The sequence below is a fragment of the Monodon monoceros genome, unplaced genomic scaffold (assembly GCF_005190385.1).
Source record: "Monodon monoceros isolate NGI ecotype Baffin Bay Population unplaced genomic scaffold, NGI_Narwhal_1 Super_Scaffold_1, whole genome shotgun sequence".
Taxonomy (NCBI): Eukaryota; Metazoa; Chordata; class Mammalia; order Artiodactyla; family Monodontidae; genus Monodon; species Monodon monoceros.
This window is the reverse complement of record NW_021703765.1, coordinates 70,150,081-70,172,562: the sequence shown is the minus strand read 5'-3', so window position 1 is coordinate 70,172,562 and position 22,482 is coordinate 70,150,081. Positions and strand designations below refer to the sequence as shown.

General features: G+C 45.6%; 1 protein-coding gene across 19 annotated transcripts in view; it reads left to right on the top strand.

Moving 5' to 3' along the window:
- Window positions 1-22,482, top strand: part of GIT2 (GIT ArfGAP 2) — a 62,796-nt gene that overhangs the window by 29,990 nt on the left and 10,324 nt on the right. For 3 of the 19 annotated variants that reach the window (XM_029229780.1, XM_029229882.1, XM_029229774.1), the window contains exons 14-20: window positions 1,225-1,374; window positions 5,082-5,330; window positions 6,962-7,051; window positions 11,020-11,102; window positions 11,720-11,908; window positions 15,297-15,360; window positions 15,896-22,167. In XM_029229780.1, the coding sequence (XP_029085613.1) occupies window positions 1,225-1,374; window positions 5,082-5,330; window positions 6,962-7,051; window positions 11,020-11,102; window positions 11,720-11,908; window positions 15,297-15,360; window positions 15,896-16,108 (1,038 nt within the window). In that variant the 3' untranslated portion in view covers window positions 16,109-22,167. Of the gene's footprint in view, window positions 1-1,224; window positions 1,375-3,751; window positions 4,521-5,081; window positions 5,331-6,961; window positions 7,052-11,019; window positions 11,218-11,719; window positions 11,909-15,296; window positions 15,361-15,895; window positions 22,168-22,482 lie in introns of those variants that run through there. The other 16 variants (XM_029229746.1, XM_029229754.1, XM_029229730.1 and 13 more) reach the window with 12 other exon arrangements.

Genomic DNA, 22,482 nt, shown 5'->3' with positions numbered 1-22,482 from the left:
TGGACCAGGGAGTGGAGGAAGGGAACCCAAGTAGGAGGTGCTGACGAGGTCCAAACAAGAGGTTACACACGTTTACCTCAGGGCCTTGGCTGGGAGGGTCTGGATGGAAGAACAGTTACTGTAGCAAAGTGTGAGCCCGGGGACAGGGCAGCAGGGGCCTGGCTGGTCTACCCACTGCTGAGTGTCCCAGACCTGGCCCACAGAGGAGCCCAGCAAACATTTGAGAATGGATGAACAGGAGGAAGATAAAAAAGGCAGGGCTTGGCAATAAGTTGGATATTTGAAGTGGGAAGGTAGACTTACTGGAGTTCTGTCCAGAGTTTTCCAGCTTACACAGCTGTGAGAACCAGTGGTGCCACTGGCAGATGCAGGGAATGTGGAGGGGATAGCAGGAGTCACCTGTTCCATCTGAAACATCTCTGCCCGGTCTCCACAGAAGCGCTGGGTTCACTCGAGTGAAAGCCGGGTCATGACAGGACCCTACACGATGGGGTCCCTAGACTGGCCGGCCTCTCCCTCCTCTCCGCCTTGCACACCCATTCCCTCCAGCTGAGCCCTGCCACCGGCTATAACACCCTTCCTCCAGACAGCCATCTGACTAATGACCTCCCCTCCTGCAGGCTGTTGCTCATGTCCCACCTACCCACGTGTCAGGTTAAAATGCACCCGCCTTCACCCCAGCTTCAGCTCCCCAGCCCCTCACTCTGATCCATTCTGTTTATTTTCCATCTCACTTATCACCTTTCACCGTACTATATAGTTTTTTATTTTTTCCCTTTCTCACTCTGTTGGGATGTAAACACCATGGAAGCAGGAATCTTTATCTATTTTCTTTTCTTATGTATCCCAAGCCCCTAGAACACTGCCTGATGCTTAGTAAAAAAGCATCAGAAAAGTTGGAATGAGTAAATTAATGAAATAATGAATAAAAAAAAAATGAATGAGCAAGAGAAAGGCAGACAAGACAGATGTGCATAGTCATTGTCAGAAAGGATTTGTAGCCCCACTGTCTGATCTATTAGAAAATATTGACTTTAAAAATTTTCAAATACTTTCATAGCCCTACCTTTATGTTTTATTTTTGCATTACGCTTAGAAGCTTTGATTTGGTTTGATTAACTTTGCGATCCAGCTGGCATGGTCAGAATTTGAAATTCTTTAGCAGTTAGTCTTGAATGTTATCATTGTCTCAGATTGTGAACATTTTCCCCAATTTATTTTTAGAGCCTAGATTCAGATTTATCGGATGGACCAGTCACTGTGCAGGAATTTATGGAGGTCAAAAACGCTCTAGTGGCTTCTGAGGCCAAGATACAACAGCTAATGAAGGTGAATAACAACTTGAGTGACGAGCTGAGAATTATGCAGAAAAAGGTAACATGTCAATAAATGCCAGGACGGTTGCTCTTTAACCCCATAGTATAAGGAAGAATCCCAGGCATGATGCTTGTGGTCAGAGGGAAGAAACACAGATCTAAAAATCTTTGGGCCAAGCTGTCTTTTTGGAAGCAATATGTATTTTGGATATTTTAAATGAAGTAGCTTTGATTAGAAATAAATCCAGTGTAAGTTTCCCAGGTAGGAAAACATTACAGCCTATTAAGTGTTTGTGTCAGTTGTAGAAACCCTTGCACTATCCTGTGCTTCCTGGGAAGCTAGGCACCACTCCATGGATGTGATTCTTCCTATTTATCGCTTGTTCTAAAGAATAAGCACGCCATGAAGACAGGGCAGACGAAAGCCCAGGACAGGTGTATGTGTTTATCCGCATTCCAAACCCCATGCCACACAAGGGGTACTGTCCCTGTTCACTGTAGTCTAAGATATTACCCACCCCTGCCCTGGCAGCCCAGTCCCACAGCCCTGCTTTTTTTTCACCAGTAATTACCACTAATTTATGATGTCCTCAGAGCCACAGAATAGGTACTCAGTAAATGTAAGAAAACTTTTGTGTTTGCACCAGCGAGAACTGTACGCTGGTAAGAAACAATCCCATTTGCTCGGCATTTCCTTGTTTGCCGCCTTTTGAGAGAGTTAGAAATATATAAATATATTAATCTCTATCTGTAAAAAAAGTATGGCTAATAATAGCAAGGAATATGCTTCAGAAGGGATTACGTATATAACTCTTTATCAGAATGCTAAGAAAAAGAAGTGGAAAGATTCTAAATTCTGCCCGAGACTTTGTAGGTACTGCTCCCATGATTCAGTGCTCTACAAAATGAGATTCTGTACACTTCCTTAAACAGAAACAAAACAAAGTATATATCTGTGTCTTCCTACTATCATTTGAAGAGTGATGCTTCAGAATCATTATCAAGAACAGAGGACATGGTGCACCTCATTTGTGGCTGGGCCCTTTTCAGTGGTGCTTCCTAAAGGAAGGCTGAAGATCTAAGAAGAGGTCCGTGCCCCTCTGCTTGTCAGGGAAGAACACTGCGTTGCACCCTTGCCTGCGGCTTGGTCCAGGATTCTTTTGAGTTCTAGATCATTTTTGGAGACGTTTTGAGATAGATGGCCTCAGTACCTATAATAGAAGGGGACAAGAATGCCTGAAGATCGATCAGATTTTAATCAAACACTTGTCCTGTGCCACCCTGGCCCTGTCGCCGGCTGGTGTGCAGCCATGAACAAGACAGACAAAGTGCCTTTTTGCCATAGCATACAGGGCTTGCACTTTTTCTGTCTTTTCTGAAATATCTTTTGTTTAATGAATTACAGTTTGTCTCATTAATTGAACTAATGCATTTTTTTGAGGTGACTTTTTCTGAAACATGCTGACTTTGCCACTGCAAATCAGTCTGCTAAGCATCACCATTTTTATTCTTATTATTCTCCCTTTAGTATTTGTAGAAATCACCAGAGATAACCTCGAATCTCTGAAAGCAAATGTCTCAAGCTTCTTTAAGAAATGCAGAGTGGAATTATTTGCCATTGTTCATAGATTATCTCCTCAATTCTTAGAAATGCTTTTGATTTATGAACCTATTATCTATAACTTTTCATGTCCTGTTATACTCCTTCCAGACAAAAAAAGTGTAGTCTGGTTCTTATTAAGATAAGCACCATTCAGATTTATCTGAGGATATCTCGCTAAGTACAGAGTACTAAAATTTAAAAAAATTGAGACCAGGAACTACTGGTCATCAAAGCACATTAAAGCAAAACCCAGGCTGGATGTTTTAGAGTGAAAAGTGTGAAGATAAAGTTTAAGATTTCAAGACCTTGTCTAAAATACTCTAAGAGGTTTTCACATAGACACACAAGCATGTGACCAGATCCCCTCAGTCCTACACTGAGGACCATGTGTCAGTTATGCTCCTCACTGGTTGGACCTTGACCATTTCATTGTAGAACATGGGTTCCCTAATAAGTAGTTTTGACGGGCACTTTATGCCTGTCTGTTTCCTAGAATGTAGGAATTTTCAGTAGCTGCTTGTCACTTTGCAGCTGTTCTTTCTTTGGAAAGGGAGTTGCAGATATAACTTATGCCCTGAAAGCCTTTCTGGTGTAGAAGCAATCTATCCTTTCTTAGGGATCACGCTTTGAGAAAACTGAGAATGAGAGTATTTCTGTTGCAAAGACAGTAAATCAGACTTCACAAAAGTTTGGCACTACTAATATAAAGTATGTGGAATTTGTTTATTTAGCGAAGATGCATTGATTTTATTTCAAAGTTAGGTAAAGTTTTTTAATATATATATAGTTGACGAAGTAGCATGATTTGTGTCTGATCTTTCACATTTAACAGTTGCTTGGAAAAGATGCTAATTAATGAAGAGGAGCAGCCACTATTGGTGTATTTTTCACAGATCGGTGCTTTCTAAAATAGAAATTGAAAGTAACTCCTAACACTGAATGGGCTTGCTATTGAAAAAGTAATGATCTCCTGGTGCAAACACAGTTGCTTGTGGACTTAAGCCTTGGCCCTGGTGGGGAATTTGGTCACATTTTACAATCTCTGTCAAAGAGTAGACAGCTGAACTCACACCACACCCAGCTTATAAAATGTCCTGGAAGATGGAGGAGCACCAGAGGGGAAGGACGTTGTGCAGCCTGGACTCAGTTAATTGTGTTTAAAATGCCAGATGCTAAAGAGTAACTCGGTTCCTTGCTGATCCCTTAACTCTAATTCATCCAGCGCCATGAAGCAGCCTGCATGTAAGGAATGGAAGGAGCGTTCAGGGTCTCCAAGTGACAGCCTCTAACTAAAACGGGGTGGTGCCAGGCAGATTAGATGTTTAAAGCTGACACCACCACGGTCGCATTTTGGGGCGGCAGAGCCAAAGGAGAGAGAGGCCAGGTATTCCGGCCCTGGCTGAAAGATGACGATCACCAGAGGGCAGCGCACGCTACGTGGAGCGTTCAGATGAAGATGTTGATAGTTCAATAGGTCTCCGGTTTTCTTCATGATATGTTAATATAGCAAACTTAACCAAGATCTGGTTCCCTCTCTTTTTAAAAAAGTGCTAAATTGTTTGGAATTTTAAAGAGTATTATGTAATAAAAACTTGTTGATCTTATTTTTTCTTGTTGGCTTTTTGGGAAGCAGTAGCTCATCTGATTTTTCGTAAGCTGAATTTCACTGTCTTTCTTGCTTTGCAAAGCAACTCTAGTTATCTTTGTGCTGCTTCCATGGTGTCTGCTGACATTTTTGGCATTTGCAAATTGCTCAGGGCTCATTTGAAAAGCAAGTTACCTAAGTGATGTCTTAATGATCTCAAGCTCTTGCTTGAAACAGCCTTAGAATAATCCAGAGTGCAGCTTGCCTGCAAACGTTTCCCAGGCCCACCGTGACCAATTTTTACGTGGTTAGACAGTTCGCTTTTAAAAAGTCCAAACTGCAACTTTTTCACATTCAGAAATTAGCTATTTATTTTGCTTAAGTGACAAAGTGAGTTGATTGCGTTTCACTTATTCTAGAAGAAAAAGTTTTGGTTTGTAGTTGCCTTTGACTTTCAACCCAGCGAGCTGTTAACTGTTCTTATTGTTAAAGCTGGTAGTTGTATGCGTTTACTTGGTGTTTGCTTTTTCTGCTTGCTATAGAAAAACACAGTCCCACTGCCAAACATGTCTTTCAGCTTCAAACACTCCAGAGTGAAAATTCGAACCTCAGGAAACAGGCCACAACCAATATATATCAGGTGCAAACTGATTCTGAGTACACAGACACTTCCAACCACTCTTCTTTAAAGAGACGTCCATCTGCCCGGGGCAGTAGGCCCATGTCCATGTACGAGACGGGATCAGGTCAGAAACCCTATCTCCCAATGGGAGAAGTGAACCACCCCGAAGAGAGCAGGACGAGACTCCAGCCTTTCCCCGCGCACGTAAGTAACACCACTGGCGCTTCTGCTTTTCACTCTCTGTCCAGCCTGACTCCTGCCTTCCCTCTTCTGAACCTGCAGATCCCCAGTCTCTGCTTTGCCAAATTGGGCTACAAGAGTCGTCCTTGTGTTTGCTGTATTAACATGTCGACAGGTGCTTGCGGTGTTCCCACAAGCACTCAGGGCCACTGGCCGAAAGTTTTCCAACGACCCCGGGGATTCTGGCTCTTGCTCAGCCCCTCTCCCCTTTTTCTCCCCCGTATCCATAATATCTTTCCCAGCCAGCCACTATTGGAACTTTCTTGGTAACAAGCTTCCTTCCCTATTTCCAAAAACAAAAGCAAATTATAAAGGTTACTGGCGGCAGTAAGTACTGTCTTCTTCGAGGTAGATGGGCATGTGCCCCCTTACGCACAGGAGCCCTGAGAATTCAAGGCACCTCCTCTGCTCCTCCCAGTGGAGCGGGTGGCGTCTGTGGCCTGGGCATGCAGGCCAGGTCTGGAAGCCTCTGGGCCTCCGCAGCCCCTGCATCTGTGGTCAGTGTGCCTGCTTAGCTGCATCCTCCTCCCTGCGTGGAGAAAGTGTTGCTTTTTCACTTCATAAGAATGAGATGTAAGAATTCTATATCGACCTTACAAGCGTTACATTCCAAAGATTGTATTCTGTAACAGGCTACTAATGCTCCTATTCTACAGTGGAATAACTGTTGTGTTGTGAGGGTTTCAAATATTATATTTCTTGGGGATTAATTTGTTTTAAAAAACCTATGGTTTGACGAAATGTTGCAGGCATTTTGAACCTATGTGATGTTTTCTCAAAGAGTAATATTTATCTTTTTGAATGTCAGAGTTATTCTTCAGTCCACTCTTATAGGAATTTCCAAAAAAATTCTCAGAGTAAATAGAAAGTAAAGGATATGGTCTAGGAAATTAAGCCCTAGTTTAATTTTGTCAAGCTTTAATGTGATAAAATTACAGTGTGGTTATATTGTAATTGGGAGTCTCGTACTTCAACTTTTTAAGTTGTTTGGGCTGAACATTCTAAAGCAATTGATTTGATACATTGGGTGTAATGGGAATGCCATTGAACTAAGTTAAGAATCTTATTTTTGTATAACTGAAAACAAAATTTAGGAAAAGCCACTTTGTTAGTTTTCACAGTGTACTTTTTAATTTTAGAAACATTTAAAATGTAAGAACGTCTTATTATTGTAAAAGTTCTATATCTGTACTAAGGATCAGATTGATAGCATATACCAACTTTAAATCATTTGTATAGTTTTTCATTTCATATCATCTGTCCTGGTTAAAAAACAAATATTTGTTTAAGGCTATCTATTAAAAAAAAAAAGAAACATTGGCAAATTTGACAAATTATGCTAGGTATTGTCTTTCCCTCATAGAAAAGTAGCCTTATAAATTCCAAGTAATTTCCGAGAGGCATTTCACTAAGGGATTAAACATCTCTAGGGATCTGTCATTGGCTAGCGTGGAAGTTTCAGCACTGATCTCTTGTGTGTAGTGAGTTGCTTTTTAGGATTCTTTTCTGGGAAACCTGGGCCGAAGCCAGGGTAGGAGGTGGGGTTTTTTGTTTGTTTTGTGTTTTCCCGAGTGTGTTTCTTTTTCCCCTTCCAGATTGGGAGGAGTGCGCTTGTGACCTCCTCTTCGTCTCTGCCTTCCTTCCCCTCCACACTTTCCTGGTCGAGGGACGAGAGCGCCCGAAGGGTTAAGTACACTCTGAATGCTCTGCTCTCTGGAGGAGGGGCAGCGCTCCTGGCACTCTGTGCTTCTCCCAGCCCTCCCTCCCTCCGCTAACTGCTCTCTGTCCTGCATGAGGCAGCGCTTCCCTCCTGGTGTCTCAGCTCTCAGCACTCACACACGCATGCATGTCTGCAGGAGGCGGCCTCCGTCTCCTCGAACTCCACATTGCTCAGTCTCACGTGACATTTAACACAGTCTGCAGTTCACCCTGTAACACTGATTCTGAGCATTCTGTCTTTTTAAACAATCAGAAAATTAGCTGGCTGCTGGCTAAATATTATAATAGGGCAAATCTGTCCAAATTTGTTCAGAGAACTAGTGTATTTGGACTAACGGAAACACTAAGACATCGTGCTCTTTATTTTTTATTGTTTTTTTACCTCTTGACATATTTTACCGCAGCACCTTACTTGACAAACCAAGGTTTTGCAGTCCTTGCATTCTGCATCCAGATTGCAACACATGGTAGCACTGGAGGTGTAGGCACCTGTTAGTATGAAGTTGTTCACTTTGTTCTTTGGTCAAGTCCAGCTTGCCGACGTATAATTTACATTCCCAGTAACAGCACATGATACAGGTAAGCTCCTTTTAGAGTAGCCAGGCCGCAGGTATTTATCAAGCACCTTGTCCACACCCAGCCTTTTGGAAAGTCAGTTAAAGGGTCCTGGGGACTTAGGTGACCTCCCTGCTCCCAAAGGCACTGTCAGTTTAAAAAACAGTTTCATGCATGAAGAGTACATGGCAGCAAGCTGGGAAAGTCATGACAGAGCACAGGCTTTGCAGACCTGCGTTCAGGTCCTGGCTCTTTTGTTTTTTACTGGAAGGGCAGTGTGGCTAAAGTGAGAGGAGGGAGGGTGGGTGTGGGTGAGGGACCACCTTTACAGACCAGGGGGATTTGCACTGCCCTTTGTCCATTCCCTCCACATCGGTAGGAACGATGGAGAATCTTGCCCACTGCCAGTGCCTTATGGCACGTGGAGGCCCTTTGGGGGTTCTTTTCTGCACTTTTGAGGTAATCTTTTTAAAAAAAACCTCTTGACATATGCTACTATCTTCTGAGCAGTTCTGAAATTGAACTGCACTATTTATATTACGGTATTTCAGTTAAAGTAAGGGGCAGTTAAATAGAAATGAATATCTTATTTGAAATGTTGTTGCTAAGAGTCAAGTAAACCTCTTTTTGTCCACTGTGAAAGTTTTTAAAAATTTTTTGGTAGTTTTGAGAATTATTGCAAGGACTGCTTACTGAGACAGTGTTTTATACTGGCCATTTAAACGGGTAATCCTCATTGCTCCTGACAGCTCCATCGTGAGGTTAGGCTTTTATGGCATGTCTGTATGCAGAGAAAACTACCAATCTATTAAATAAACTGAACCAGCACCAGCTATAAGGTAACTTTTCTATTAACAGCTTTGAGAGAGCAGCACTTTTAACTAGTAGACCTTAGTTCTGCATGTTTACAATAATTTTCATAAAATTAATGCTGACTAATTTGAAATCCTGAAATATGCTTTTGTTGATAATGATGAAGGATTTAATGTAAGTAACGGATTTCCTGGGTGGTTATTGTTGTACGTTGTTTTCTGTATTTGAGAAACATTTCCTGAGTACTTTTATTAGATATATGAGTCATTACTCTTCTAAAATGTTTCAATGAAACTTGGTACTTTTGATCATTGTGGAGGTAATGCATTTGATTTGTAATTGTCAAATTTACATCAAGGAAGGCAAAAAGATCCATTATAAAAAGGTGGGGTTTTTCTGGGTTTAATTCCGTTTTCTAGCTTTTTCCACTGGAGCAGCTCTGGACAAATGTCCCAGAATAATTATTTAAATACACATTTTTTACATTCCATTTTATGCTGTGTATGTGCATGTACACACACAAACACACACTCATCTCTGTGTGTGTATGTATATATAAAAACTAAAGGAAAAGTAATGTATTAGTCAGACATTCACTGTGAAAGGTAAGAAGAGATTTTTTTGTTCTGTTTTGTCTTTTGTTTTTTGTTTTGTTTTGTTTTTTGAGATCATCTCTGCAAGAGCCTGGTTTCACTGTTCCCTGCCTGCCTTTGTTCTTCCACGTAGATAGCCAGTAGCCAGTAACTCACTGATTGATCCATAAAGCCAAACCGAAAGCAGCTATTGAAGCAGAACTGCTTGCTGGTAGGAGATGTAAACAAAGGGATCTTAAATGTTATAGTAGTTTTTACAGAACTTAGCTTTACAGACTCTCTTTATAGCTGCAGGCCAACATTTTCAGTCATTTGCCAGATGTATTTGAGTGGTTTCAGTACGAACTCGTATTGAACTTCAGGAGCCCAGTGCAAGTGTCTTACGTTAAGTGGCTGGGACCAAATAGAGCATTTGGGGGAAACATGAAAGACCTCAGCAGACAGAGAAAGAGTGTTCTCCCTGGGAGAGGGCAGAGAGGGGTCATGGGGATAGTAAGCAACACGTGGTATGAATAAGGAGCCTTTCCCCATCTCAGGGCTGGCTGCCTGCCTGCCTACCCGCCTGCATAGGGCCTTCAGAGGGCCAAGCAGCATTATCAGGAAGGAGCAAATAATTAAACTTTATGGAGACTTACTTAACTGAACTCACTCTAAGGGAGCCATTCATTTGAGTGGAGCTACTGGGTCTCCGTGTGTTTAAACAGGGCTCTGAATTTACAGGCGCTTTATCTTTAGCCACATTTTATTGCAGCAACAATAAAATTTCATAGGCACATGTTTTGATTAACTTGGATTAAATTCAAGTTACAGAGCTAGAAATAGCTCATATTTCTCTTTTGCAATTGGTAATCAATTTAGGTTTAAATCAGCTTCCACTGATTTCTGTTCAAATGAAGAAATTCCCAAGCACTATGGGTAAAATAAATACTGAGGGGAAATCCTTTGTATTAAATGCTCCAGAACTAACATAGTCCCCTTCAAAGGAATGTGGTCCCCTTCAAATGTTGTCACCCCAGAAGGCCCTGTACTTAGCAGTGCTGCCATTTGCTCAAACAGTTGTAGGCTTCCTGTGTCCCATTTTTGTTGCACCATATCTTTATGTTTTAAGGGATAGATGTTTGGGGAGACAGATGAAAGGGGTTGGAAACCAAGTGTCACACCAGGTTAATCCGTTTTGGTTCACAAACAACGTGTGGCAATGAATGAATGGTTTCTGGTTTCCTTGTGTGGCTCACACAAGCCGTCTCTGAGGATAGTTCTTGGAGAGCTGTGTTGTGAGCAGTGGTGGTCCTCAGGGCCCCAGGTGTGTGGGGTATTGGAGGTAGCAGGAGACAGGAAGCCCAGGTTCTTAGTCCAGGTTTTCTGCTGACTCTTTGGCCTTGGGGGTGACCCCCAGCTCTTTTGGCCCTTCCTTTTCTCATCTGGTATTAGACTAGCTGATCTGCAGGCGACTCCCAGTGCTGACATCTGTGGATATATGTGCGGACCCATTTGCTTCTTAAATGGGCCCCATTATATTATAGTTAAACTCCATACTCCTCAGAGAGCTAAACATGAGCGTTGCCTTGCACGTCTGTTAGTTTGTACCGGGGGTCTGTGTATGGAGCAGCTAAGAAGCAAAGAAGAAAATGGGGCAGAGAAGGAAAGAAACCGTTTCTGGATCCACTATTCATCTGTTACTAAATTAAAAAAAATTTTTTTTTTAAAATTTTCTGGCCACGCCACGCGGCTTGCAGGATCATGGTTCCCTGACCAGAGATCAAACCCGGGCCCCGGACAGTGAAAGCACCATCTCCTAACCACTGGACCACCAGGGAATTCCCTGTTCCTAAATTTTTAATAAAGCATCGGCCCCCGTCCCAGATGAGATCTGGGGCATGATGGCCACGTAGCCTGACAGGTAACAATTCCTGAGAAGGCACCCAAGAAGTGTCTGGTGCTCTCAACTAATGGGGTCGCCTTTTCTCTTGTAGGCATCCAGGCTGGAGAAGCAGAACAGCACACCTGAAAGTGACTATGACAACACTCCCAATGACAGGGACCCGGATGACTTGGGGTACATGTGCAGGAAGAATGCCCTGGGGCTGGGCTCTTCAACCAGAGACCGAGCAGCGTGGTCAGGAGGCACACTTCACCACCTGCACCCGCTTCTCTGTTTTCAGACCCATAAGGTCCTCAGATATTAAGGCATAAGTTCATAGTTCACACCTCTTCCCATCTCCCATTATTGCCACAGGGGCCTTTTGTTCTTTTACCAGCAGGTTAGACTCATCTCTGAGTCTCTGTAATGCGCTTCAAGTCAGTTCTCCATTTCATTTTCGAGTCAACGTTAGGTTACAGCCTGCATTTGCATCCCAAGGAATTGTCTCGATTAGGGTGGCTTCATAACCACACACCCTCCCTGTTCCGGTTGTTCCCTCCCTTTCCCCATCTTTAGCCTTCCTACTAGGGTCATCATGTCCACCCCCATGGTAGAGTGAAACAGCCTCCCTATGAGCTGTGGCTGCCTGCTGATGAACCAGCCTTACCCTGAGTCTCCTGCCAGACAGGGTAAAGGAAACCACAAAAGCAGCCCACTCGCGCCTTCGGCACATGCACATGCTGTGGCTCCTAGAAGCAGAGAGGCAGCTGATAACTACCTGTCACATTTAACCACTTCTTCAACGCTCACAGGTCAAGCAGGAAGGGAAGGCAAAGAAGTACAGTGTGGCAAGGTGATGGCTCAGGCCCAGATGCGGCAGAGCCCCACACGGCCCCGAGCCCCGTCTTCCCCAGCACCGAAGACGTCATCCGGAAGACTGAACAGATCACTAAAAACATACAGGAGCTCTTAAGAGCAGCCCAAGAAAATAAACACGACAGGTAAGGAGGCTTGAATATCTGGCCTGGCAGGATGTGTGCACATGCTCTGGAAGAGATGCTGTTGCTCCCTTATAGATGGGGATTTTTTTTTTAATATGCTCACTTCAAAAGTTGTTGAAGGGCTTCCCTGGTGGCGCAATGGTTGAGAGTCCGCCTGCTGATGCAGGGGACACGGGTTCGTGCCCCGGTCTGGGAAGATCCCACATGCCACGGAGCGGCTGGGCCCGTGAGCCATGGCCGCTAAGCCTGCGCGTCCGGAGCCTGTGCTCCGCAACGGGAGAGGCCACAGCAGTGAGAGGCCCGCGTACGGCAAAAAAAAAAAAAAAGTTGTTGAAAATTTCAGGTTTATGTAACAGGCTTAAAAACAAATTTGTCTTTTTTTTTATGTAGTATTTTTAATCTTTCATCTTCTTATGAAGTGCTCTGAATATAGCTGCCTCTAGAGATAGAATTGCAGCGTATTTGGGGTAGTGACATTCCCAGTTCTTGAGGTGAAAGAAGCTACCTCAAAACTGGCAACACATTCTCCCGGCCATACTGCTGTCTGTGGTCTCGTTAGCTGGGGAGAAATCTACTGCCATAGAAGGTATCCTGAAATGAACCTGATTTCTTACCTTTTTCCCTCATGCATGTGCACGTCTAAGAAGCAAGTGGTTTTTTAGAAAAGTTGATCTAATTGTCACGCAAATCATTCTCTGCTCCTGAATGAAGAGTCTGCTCACTCTGGGCAGAACCATATCTTGCAGAGTTATTTCTTACTGCAGAGAAGGGTCCAGCTCTCGTTCTAACTCACCCCTCTGTCCTCTGGTAAGTTGTTAGCTGTTGCAGGTGGTATCCTAGTCTCACGCGGCCGGCCTGCTCCAGACACAATCATGACACGTTTAACATCATCCCACTGAGTTTATGAAAGTGGCAAAATTTGATCAAAACCCAAGAACAATCTCATTTTTTTCGTTGTCAGCAAAGTTTAGGGCTTCAGTGAAGAACTTCTCTCCATGCCTTTGCACGAACAAAAGTTGTTCAAGGAACACAGTACTGCTTCTTCTTTTTCCTGTTCTCTTCCATGAAAAGATGCACCAGTGTCTTTTGCATTCTCCGTGTCCCTTGCACTGCCATGCTCACCTCCCCATTTTCTACCGTCTTCCGTTTTGCTGTACAGCTCAGACTTCTCTCAGTGTCATTATTTCCCACTCAGTAGGAGAGGAATGGTCAGTGTTTATTGAAGGAACAGAGCTAGTCTTCATGGATGGACTGCTGGAGGCTCCTCAGAGAAAAAGAGGAACCTGCATAATTTCTCAGCCTCCTTCCACGAAAATTATGTAGCTGTTTATCTCCCCCCTGCCCCGCACATCCTCTTTATCACACGCCCTTCCTGCCTCACACGCTACAGGTGTGGAGTTCCTCTGCTCAGCACCACAGCCTTGGCAACAGGCAACTTCATTACCACATTACATAAAGCAAAACGTTTCACACCTCAAATGTATCAAGGCGCCGTGATAACAGGGTGAACTCCTTTCCTGGGGCTCTCCCACCATTGAACAACATGCTTCACTTCTCATTTCCCCCAGCTCAGAAGTGCCTTGCTCGTATTTCAAACAGCAGCCAAAAACTATGCTTACACTAAGTTTCTCTCTTTGATGGTTGTCAAAAATATAAATATCTGCCCTGGAGCTGTTTCTGGCTTCAAAGATCACAATATGTGGTGCTTGGTACAATTTGGGAAGTTTCTTTTTTTTTTTTTAAGACGTACAAATCCATTCAATATATGTCATGATCTGTTTTCTATAAGAACCATGAGAGAATGATGCAGAGATTTTTAATCATCAACTCACTCTTTTGGTTTAAACTAGAATTGGTCTAGAGAATTTATATTTTATAAATTGTTCAGTGTTCTCTTAAAATCTCTGGTTCCTTGCGTATCTGAGACACTTTCTCTTTTTTTTGGCTGCATTGGGTCTTCCTTGCTGCGCGCGGGCTTTCTCTAGTTGTGCCAACGGGGGCTACTCTTTGTTGAGGTGCACGGGCCTCTCATTGCAGTGGCTTCTCCTGTTGCGGAGCACGGGCCCTAGAGTGCATGGGCTTCAGTAGTTGTGGCGCACGGGCTCTAGAGCAAAGGCTCAGTAGTTGTGGCACACGGGCTTAGTTGGTCCACGGCATGTGGGATCTTCCCGGACCAGGGCTCGAACCCGTGTCCCCTGCATTGGCAGACGGATTCTTAACCACTGCGCCACGAGGGAAGTCCCGACACTTTCATTTATAATCTTGCATTATATGAATTAAACCCATGCCTTTTTCTCTTGTTTTCTCCTCTCGATATCCATTGCTTATGCTTGTCCTAAGTGGACCAGTAGCCCATGCAGGCACGGTCAGGCTTAGTCCTGGTCCCCTGAGCTGAGCAAGCTCCCCACAGCCCCTGACCTTCCCTCAGCCTGGTCCCATCCCCTCAGCCTCCAGCCTCACTCCCTGCCTGTCTCTGTTTCTGTCTCTCTCTCTTACACACAATTACACAGTCCAGGGATTACTGCATATTATGCACAAAAGCCTTTTCAAGGAAAGATAACAAGTTGTGAACATGGACTCCCTCTGGTAGAGAAGGAGGAGGACTTTGTCATTAATCTGCATGTGCTTTCTTTCGTGGCTTATTCAGGACTTCCTAAAATATGTTGTAATGAGTGAGTTTTTGAGAGATGTCCTTAGGAAAAATGTCTCCTCTATGTAGCAGGAGGAAAGGGTGAATTATATTTCTGGGTCAAAATGAAAACCATAACCAGCAAAACATAAAAAACTCTTAGGTGTGGATCTCAGTTAATGCTCAAGAAACATTTGTGGCTGATACATTGGTTGCTGTGGGCATTGCCTTTTTTTGAGGGTCTTTGTCACCAGATGGGTTGTTGCCCTTTCACATTTGCAAGTTAAATAACTCCTATGCATTGGTGTTTTTGTTATTACATGGTGTATGGTTCTAACTGCTCATAAAGGTAAAAGTCGGGAATTCCCAATTGGAAGGCATTTTGGTATAATTCAAACCAGTTTCTTGAGATGCAATGATTTAATTAAAATGTAGGCAGTCTTAATTTGAATGACCACCTTGAGGAGGTGTAGATATCTTTACAGACTAACTGTTCTGTGGTTCCACCTGGCTGGTAGTGGACGTTGCCTACATTCATACCTGGAGACTGTTTTTGTCTGATTGAATGAACTTTCAAGAAAGGATGGGGCCCCTGCTTTATCACAGAGCGCCTTCTGTTGATGTGGGATCCACAGCAGGTTGGCTATGGCCTCAACCCCTTTGTTATGGGAATGTAAATGGGACCTATTCTTAGCCGAGTATTCTCTGTCTCTGAATTATTTTCACTGTCTTTGAATAACCTCTTCAATATTCTTGCAGTTATATTCCCTGCTCAGAGAGGATACATGTAGCTGTTACAGAAATGGCAGCATTATTCCCCAAAGTAAGTCACTCCCTACTAACTTGGTTCAGATCCCTTTTAATGAACCGTAAGAAATTTCTTTATGACCTTTACATTATATTAATCTTTTTGTAGCACAGGAAGTTTTGAATATGCAAATAGCCATAAGAGCTTTGAAATACTTTTTGTGCTACATGAGTATTGATTTGGGTTTAATAAGACAAGAATGTACAAGCCAAATGCTGAAAGGTAAAGCATTAATAGAATGAAATTTTATCTGGAATATTTCACCCAAGTGGATTAATATTTTTCAAAAACCACTTCAGTATAGCACTACTAAATGCATACTATTAAATACACTGCACGCACTTTGACCTTTGAGACAGAGCCCTTCAGCATCCGCCACACTGTGGGTTGCCAAGCTTGCAATGTTCCGAGCACCCTCAGTGAAAAAGTGCTGGACAGAACTGCTGTTCACTGTGGAATAGTTTGAGTTGTTTTCTGAGGAATGCTTGTCCGTGCTCTCGGATACATCCACCCTGCAGGTCATGGCGAATGCCTATGTTTTTCTGTTTAGAAACCCAGGTCCGACATGGTGAGGACTTCCCTCCGCTTACTGACATCCAGTGCCTACCGACTCCAGTCGGAGTGCAAGAAGACCCTCCCAGGTGACCCGGGCCCGCCCACGGACATCCAGCTGGTCACGCAGCAGGTCATCCAGTGTGCGTACGACATCGCCAAGGCCGCCAAACAGCTGGTCACCATCACCACCAAAGAGAACAACAACTGAATGGCAGGGCTGGCCCGGCCCTTCTGTTTTTGAGGCTTTTCTAAGTCCGGTTTCCAATTTAGACATGGAACTCTTCCGATTTTTACAGAAACAAACGTTTAATGAAAATTTAAAACTTTTAAAAAGAAAACTCAGTATTATTTTTGCATGTTTTCTAACAAATTTTCAACTATTAATTTAACCCACTTGCCTTACTTGTGCCTGTTTGCCAGTTTACCTTCTGACGTGCTGTTGTGCTGTCCGTGACCGTCGAGTTAATGATCATAGATATCCAAAAGCAGATCTTCACTGTTTAGAGTATTTTAGAACTTTTCCATGCCGTCAGACTCCTTGCCTATGGCTAAAACTATAAGAGAGAGTTTTACTGAAACATTCTCTGGAGAGAGTTGGGTTAAAAAAAAAAAAAAGTCAACATTGTCTGTTCCCTCTCAAGTATTGTGCAATAAGCAGATTTTCCAGCCTCCACTGCAGAATCTCTAAGTTTGGGGTATCTCCAAGCAGGCATGTTAGAGAAAGGACTTTGCCACTTTCTAAAAATAGTGTAACAATCTCTCTTGGAAGGAAACAATGAAGTGTTCAATTTCTTTTAACTGTTCTATCATATTAGGTGTTCTCTCATCTGATTTTTCGATCCTATCTTCTATTTCTGTTTTACTATCATCCTCAAGTCTCCATGGCATCCGATAAGCACTCATGCTCCCTGTCGTGTGTCCCTTGGCCGTGTTATCACGTACACTCCGCGGAGTCTCAGTCCCACGAGCCGTAACTAATTTTGTCCCTCCCCATTCAGATAGCACTGCCATAAACGGTGACAGGAGCAGTGATCTGCTCCCCTTACTCCTCTAGCCGCCTAAAGCCTTCCCACACGATCTGCTTCGCGTATCTCGCCACCTTTAAGGACTTCTTATGAGGTAAGATGTGTACAATCACCTGAGTTCGCTTCTCTTCCATTATCTCACTGGTACTTCACAATTAGACATCACCTTTCAAGGGACTTCCAATGCAGGGGGTGTGGGTTCGATCCCTGGTTGGGGAGCAAGTTACTAAAAAGAGCTTTGTTGTTCTAAAAGCTAAAGCATATTCCTTCCTGCTTGTTCCCACAGTTTTGTGTGGGTGTGGCTCAGACCCTGACCTAGACCAGAGGGGCCAGGTGGTACTGACATTGGTGAGTGAAGCGAGCCAGGTGCCCAGGGCAGGGGACAGTGGGGGAGCCCGTGGCACATCAGTGGTCACAGCAGTTCCCTGGCTCCACTCAGGCTGCCACATGGAAAAGTGGGCCTGGGGTTGCTGGAGCTTTGATTTGTCAGGAGACACCAGATATTTTTTGTGCCGTCTCTCCATTTGTAAATGTTCGCAACTCATCTAAAAGTGTTCACGGCACACGTGTGGGTGAGCTTCGGCCTCTAGGCTGCCAGCTCACAGCTCTGCTGTGTAGTGTGAGGGCCTGGCTTCCCTGGTCTCCCCCGGTTTAGCCTCTGAACCTTACCTGTAGCGTGGCCACCGTACCCTGTGATCAGTTGCTGTTAGCCCTTGTTTCACCCATCTTTTCTGTCCCATAGCGCTCGTTCACACACGTGAAAAAGTCAAAATAATCAGAGTTGCCTAAAAACATCCTCAATAAGCCTGTATTTTCACAGAACTGTTTGATTCACAAACACCTTTGTAGTGTGACTGAATGCTTTCGGAGAGGCGAACCGCAATGGTGTTTGGTTTACTAAGTCACTGTGAGTGGGTGCTTTCGCCGGCTTTTGCTGCACTGAGTAGTGTGGGGAAAGGGTCCACATCTCCAAGACTTGTCTGCACAAACCTAAGTGCCGTGCTCTTATTGGATGCTGAGGGGACGCCTTCTCGAGGAATGTCTTCTACCTTAAGTTCAAGCACTGTCTGAGAACCTTTTCTGCATGCTGCATGTACCGGGCTGTCCCTCCTCTTCCTTGCAAACACGTGCCCTCCTGCCAGGCCTACATGGGCTCCTCGGGAAAGGCCCAGCGGCAGTTCAGAGTCAGTGCCCTTGGCCTCCCGGGGAGGACGGGCTTCTGCATAATGAGTCGCCTGCGGTGGGTGAAGTGATGTCTTCACTCCAACACTCAGGACCTGCAGTGGAGGACGCTGTTTCGTGCCCCTGGAGAAAGTCAAGGAACGTGGGGACCACCAAAGCATTTCCCGTTGTGAGAACACCACAGGAGGTTGCTCTGTTAACCCACAGTGCCAAAACCCGGGAAGGAAGTTCCCAGGTGGAGTGACAGGAGGGCCACAGCTCGTCCTTCTCATCAAAGTGCCCTGCCCGTTTCCTCGGCCCTGAGAGGCCGGGGTTAGAGGTCCCCGGGGCCTGCGGACAACTCGCACCTTGTCTGAACAGTCGTTCACCGTCTTTTGCACATGGGTTCCACAGCCTTGCACTAGTGTCTGCGTTCTGTAATGTCATTCTCTTACCCTTGATTCTCAAATCCCCGCCCCCTCAAAAGCCCCTCGGAGCTGAGAGGTTGGAGGTAGGAAACCGGCATTTGCCACTTGCTGGGGGAGACGGCTCCACCCCTGAGCTCCTTCAGCTGAAGTCATTTTCTGCCTCGGCATGCAAATAGTTCTTACTTGCCAAAGAACAATGAATCGGGCCCAAAGACCAAATACAGCATCTCATCGATTGGAACTATAAACGCACAACTCAGGAGCTGTCCTCCAATTCCTCCAGCGGTTTAAGCTGTGGAACCAGAGTGAGACCAGCATGAGTGTCCTCCGCAGCCACCCGGAGCTCCCAAAGCAGAGAGTTTTCCTTCTTTCCTTGTCCCGGTTGAAGGTCACCTTGATTTTACAAAAGAAAATGCTGCATAGGAAAAGTGAAATGCCTTTTATTCCAATGTGTTTTATCCATGTCACCCATTATTCTGTACTTATTTTTCCTGTTTGTTGTACATTCTATTCCTGTAATTATTGTTCAACCCTTTAAGCGTTGTAAAATCTTTTTGGAATTTGTGCCTGCTAGTTATGCAATAAACAGGCTCTGTAAGTGTCCTTGTGGTAATTCTATGCTTCCCATCAATAAGTTGATGTTTCCAGATACTAGGTCAAAGTTCCTAGAAAGTTCTTCCCACAGAACCCCATCTTTGATGAGAGATGGTATCAAATGTGCCTCCACCCTGGGGCGGCTTTGTCCGTTTTCAGAAAGGATGACCTTTTCCTCCTCTCTGCTCAGCAGATAGCTTTCTTATGAGAAGTCCTGCATCAGGGAATCAGTTCCATGTATCTTATCATGATGCATTTACTCCTCACGTTAAATTTTGTAAATTCAGCGAAAGCCAGCCGAGCGCAGGCACCCTCACTTCTCCTGGGCAGGTGATCGGGTGGTGAAGTCAGTTCGGTCTCTCGAGGCGCCCAGTCTTTTACTTTCAGAGCCAGGCTGTTGTGCGGGTTCACTTGGGAGAGCTGTGGGATAGATTCACACTGGGTTCAACAAGGATACCCACAGTCCCCGACAACTGTCCTCCCCACGGGTGACTTGGGGCACTTCTCCCAAACGGAAGAAGGGATGGGGCAGCACGGGTGCCTTTCTAAGCGAGAAGTCTGGGGAAGACGGAGCACCCTCTCTGTGTGATCCAGCTCGTCCGAGGACCTCGCAGTTCAGACTCATCAGCTCACTCCCAGAGGCAGCTCCTAGGGCAGGGGTTCTCCAGTGAACCAGCATCAGAGCCCCTGGAGGGCTTGTGAAAGAGTCTCCTGTTCATCTCTGATTCAGCAGCTCTGGGGCAGGGACCCAAGAATCTGCGTTTCTAACAGGGTCCCAGGGATGCTGCTGCTGGTGGTCCAGGGACCACACTCTGAGAAGCACCGCTGTAGGCCATTTTTAGGCGCCGTCACCAACACCACACAGCTCCTTGCCTTCTGCTTTCAAGACATGCCTGGGACCTGGGACCCTTTACTGCAGTGTTGCAAAGCTTGCACCTGGACCCACCTCGCCTCAAGCTACAAAATACAGAGAAACTATATTCGACTAAAAATCACTGTGTGCATGGGCAGTTGGGGCAAATTCTGGACCCAAAAGATACAAAAAGACAAAAAAAAACCCCCACCAAAACACTGCCATTTCTGAAGAGCCAGGAGCAAAAACAGCGTATTGGAAGCAAAAGTAGGGTACCGAGCATGCCCCCTGCACTCAACACCACCTAAGGGGGAGGTAAAATACCTAAGCCACCCCTCCAGCTAGACCTCTGGACACATCCCTACCCTCACCCCATATAAGGAACAGGCTTGCCCCACCTGCCAGCTAGCGAGCAAGCCAGGGAAACTGGTATTTGTTCTCGCTCCCCCCGGCTGCAGCAGGGGCCCCAATAAAGCCTTGCCTGAATTTCATGTCTGGCCTCTAGTCAATTTCTCTTGATTGGGGAAGGCCGAGAACCCTGGTCAGTATCACTTTTAGCCATGTTTTTGTAATAATTATAATTAAAGCTCACATTTATCAACTATTTACTCTGTGCCAGGCACTGTGCTGGGTTCCTTATGTATATTAACTTGTTGAATCCTATCTGCAGCCCTATGAAGCAGGAGGAGTTGTTCCCATTTTACAGATGAGGAAGTTAAACTTGAGGTTACGTCCTGCATCCAGAGATGAGGGAGAGCGTGTGAGTTATTGCCAGTCCGGTGTGTCTTCCTCGTAATCAGCCAAGGTGGGTTTTCATGACCCTAGAGGGGTCTGTGACTAAGGAGCTCAGAGAACATGGCCTCTGTGTGGAGGTGAAGCCCGGGGAGGCTGCATCCCTGAACGTCTGCATAAGAGGTGATGTGAGATTATGTGAATAAAGGGCATTAGTAAGTAACCAGGGCACAGTCTTCCTGTGCCCATCAGACGTGTCTCACCCTTGAGCCCCAGGCACCAGGACCCCTCCAGCATTTGTTGAGCGACCGACTGCAGGACTGTCCACTGGCTCCCAAGCACCATGGGCATTGCTTTCCCAACCGTGGGGCTTCACAGAGGCGGCCTTACCACAGGGACAGCTCGGGGGCCATCTGAGGTTGACACTCTGCGAGGCTGTCCAGGAGCCGGCCCCCATGGCCCACGGACGCCGGGCAGAGGTGGCCACCAAACCAGAAACCGGAGCCACACCGGGTGGGACGGATTCCTTCATAGCTTTACGGGGGCATGTGGCAGCTCACCACAGAGCAGGTCCCCGGGGAGGGGCCTCTTGGGACAAGGAAAGTCACAGTGAAGCCCTGCTTCATCCTGCCCCCCAAAACATACCATCCTCCCTCCCCCACACCCAGGTCCTTGTTCACAAGTACAGCTTCCCTGACCACGCTCCCCAAACTTCCCAGCCCATTTCTCACCCCAGTGCATCTTCTCCCCCAAATCCCTTTTCACCCCTCACCCCTTCCCAACACCTTCCCCTCTCTTCCCTCTCAGGCCCCTCACTCCCCTCCCTTCCTCTCCAGCCCTTGTAGCACCACCCTCTGTGTCCTGCCCCTGCCCTCAGCCTTCTCTCCACCTCCTTTCCCTTTCAGATCCCCAGGTAATTACCTCTCACCCAGCCTTGGCCTCTTCTCTTGCCTTAGTCCTGTAAGCTCCATCTTTCTCCCAGGTCCTACTTTCCTCAGGAGCCCAGGACACATTACGGACAGGAAGTCTGGTCTTAAAATTTGCACACACATCCCCACCCACACGATGGCCTAAGAGTGGCTCTTAGCCCCCCTCACCCCACACCTTGCTATCTGCTTCCCTCTCCCAGCCCTCCCCTCTCAGGACCTCTCCCTCTTTCAATACTTCCCCACCCTACCCCACCCCGTTTCTTTCAGACCAGAAGGGCTGAGTTCATACTGGCACTCGTTGTGTGCGGTCACTGGACTAAGTGCAATTTTATACGGTAGCAACTGAAACAACCCCCCATTTTGCAGATGAGGAAACTGAGGCCCAGTTAGTGGTGGTGGAGCAAGTCAGAGCACAGGGCCTGTGCTCAACCATGGGGCTCTTCCTGGCACAGTGGACCCTCCAGGATGTGGGCTGCAGGAATGTGGCAGACAGCAGACCTTCTGGAAGCAGAAGAGGGTGAGGAATGGCCACGACCTGGATAGAGGTAAGGTGGGAGGGAGGTGTGGGGCAGACTCAGCGGCAATCCTCTTGCCTGGGAGCATCAGAGAGGAAGGCCAGGATGCTGGTCTCTGTGGTCTTCTGCCCACCCTGGGTGCCGGGGGAATTTAAAGGAATGTTGAACACCAGGTTTTTGTTTTGTCTTCCAATTCCGTGTTTTACACAGTATTTCTTGTCTTTTCTGTCTGTTTCAAATTGAGACATTTGGTAACCACTACTCAAAGTCAGACTCTGATCTGTGAGTGGAGGATGTTGCCCAATTCAGCTGTTTCAACAGTTCAGGGCCTCACAGATCCCACAG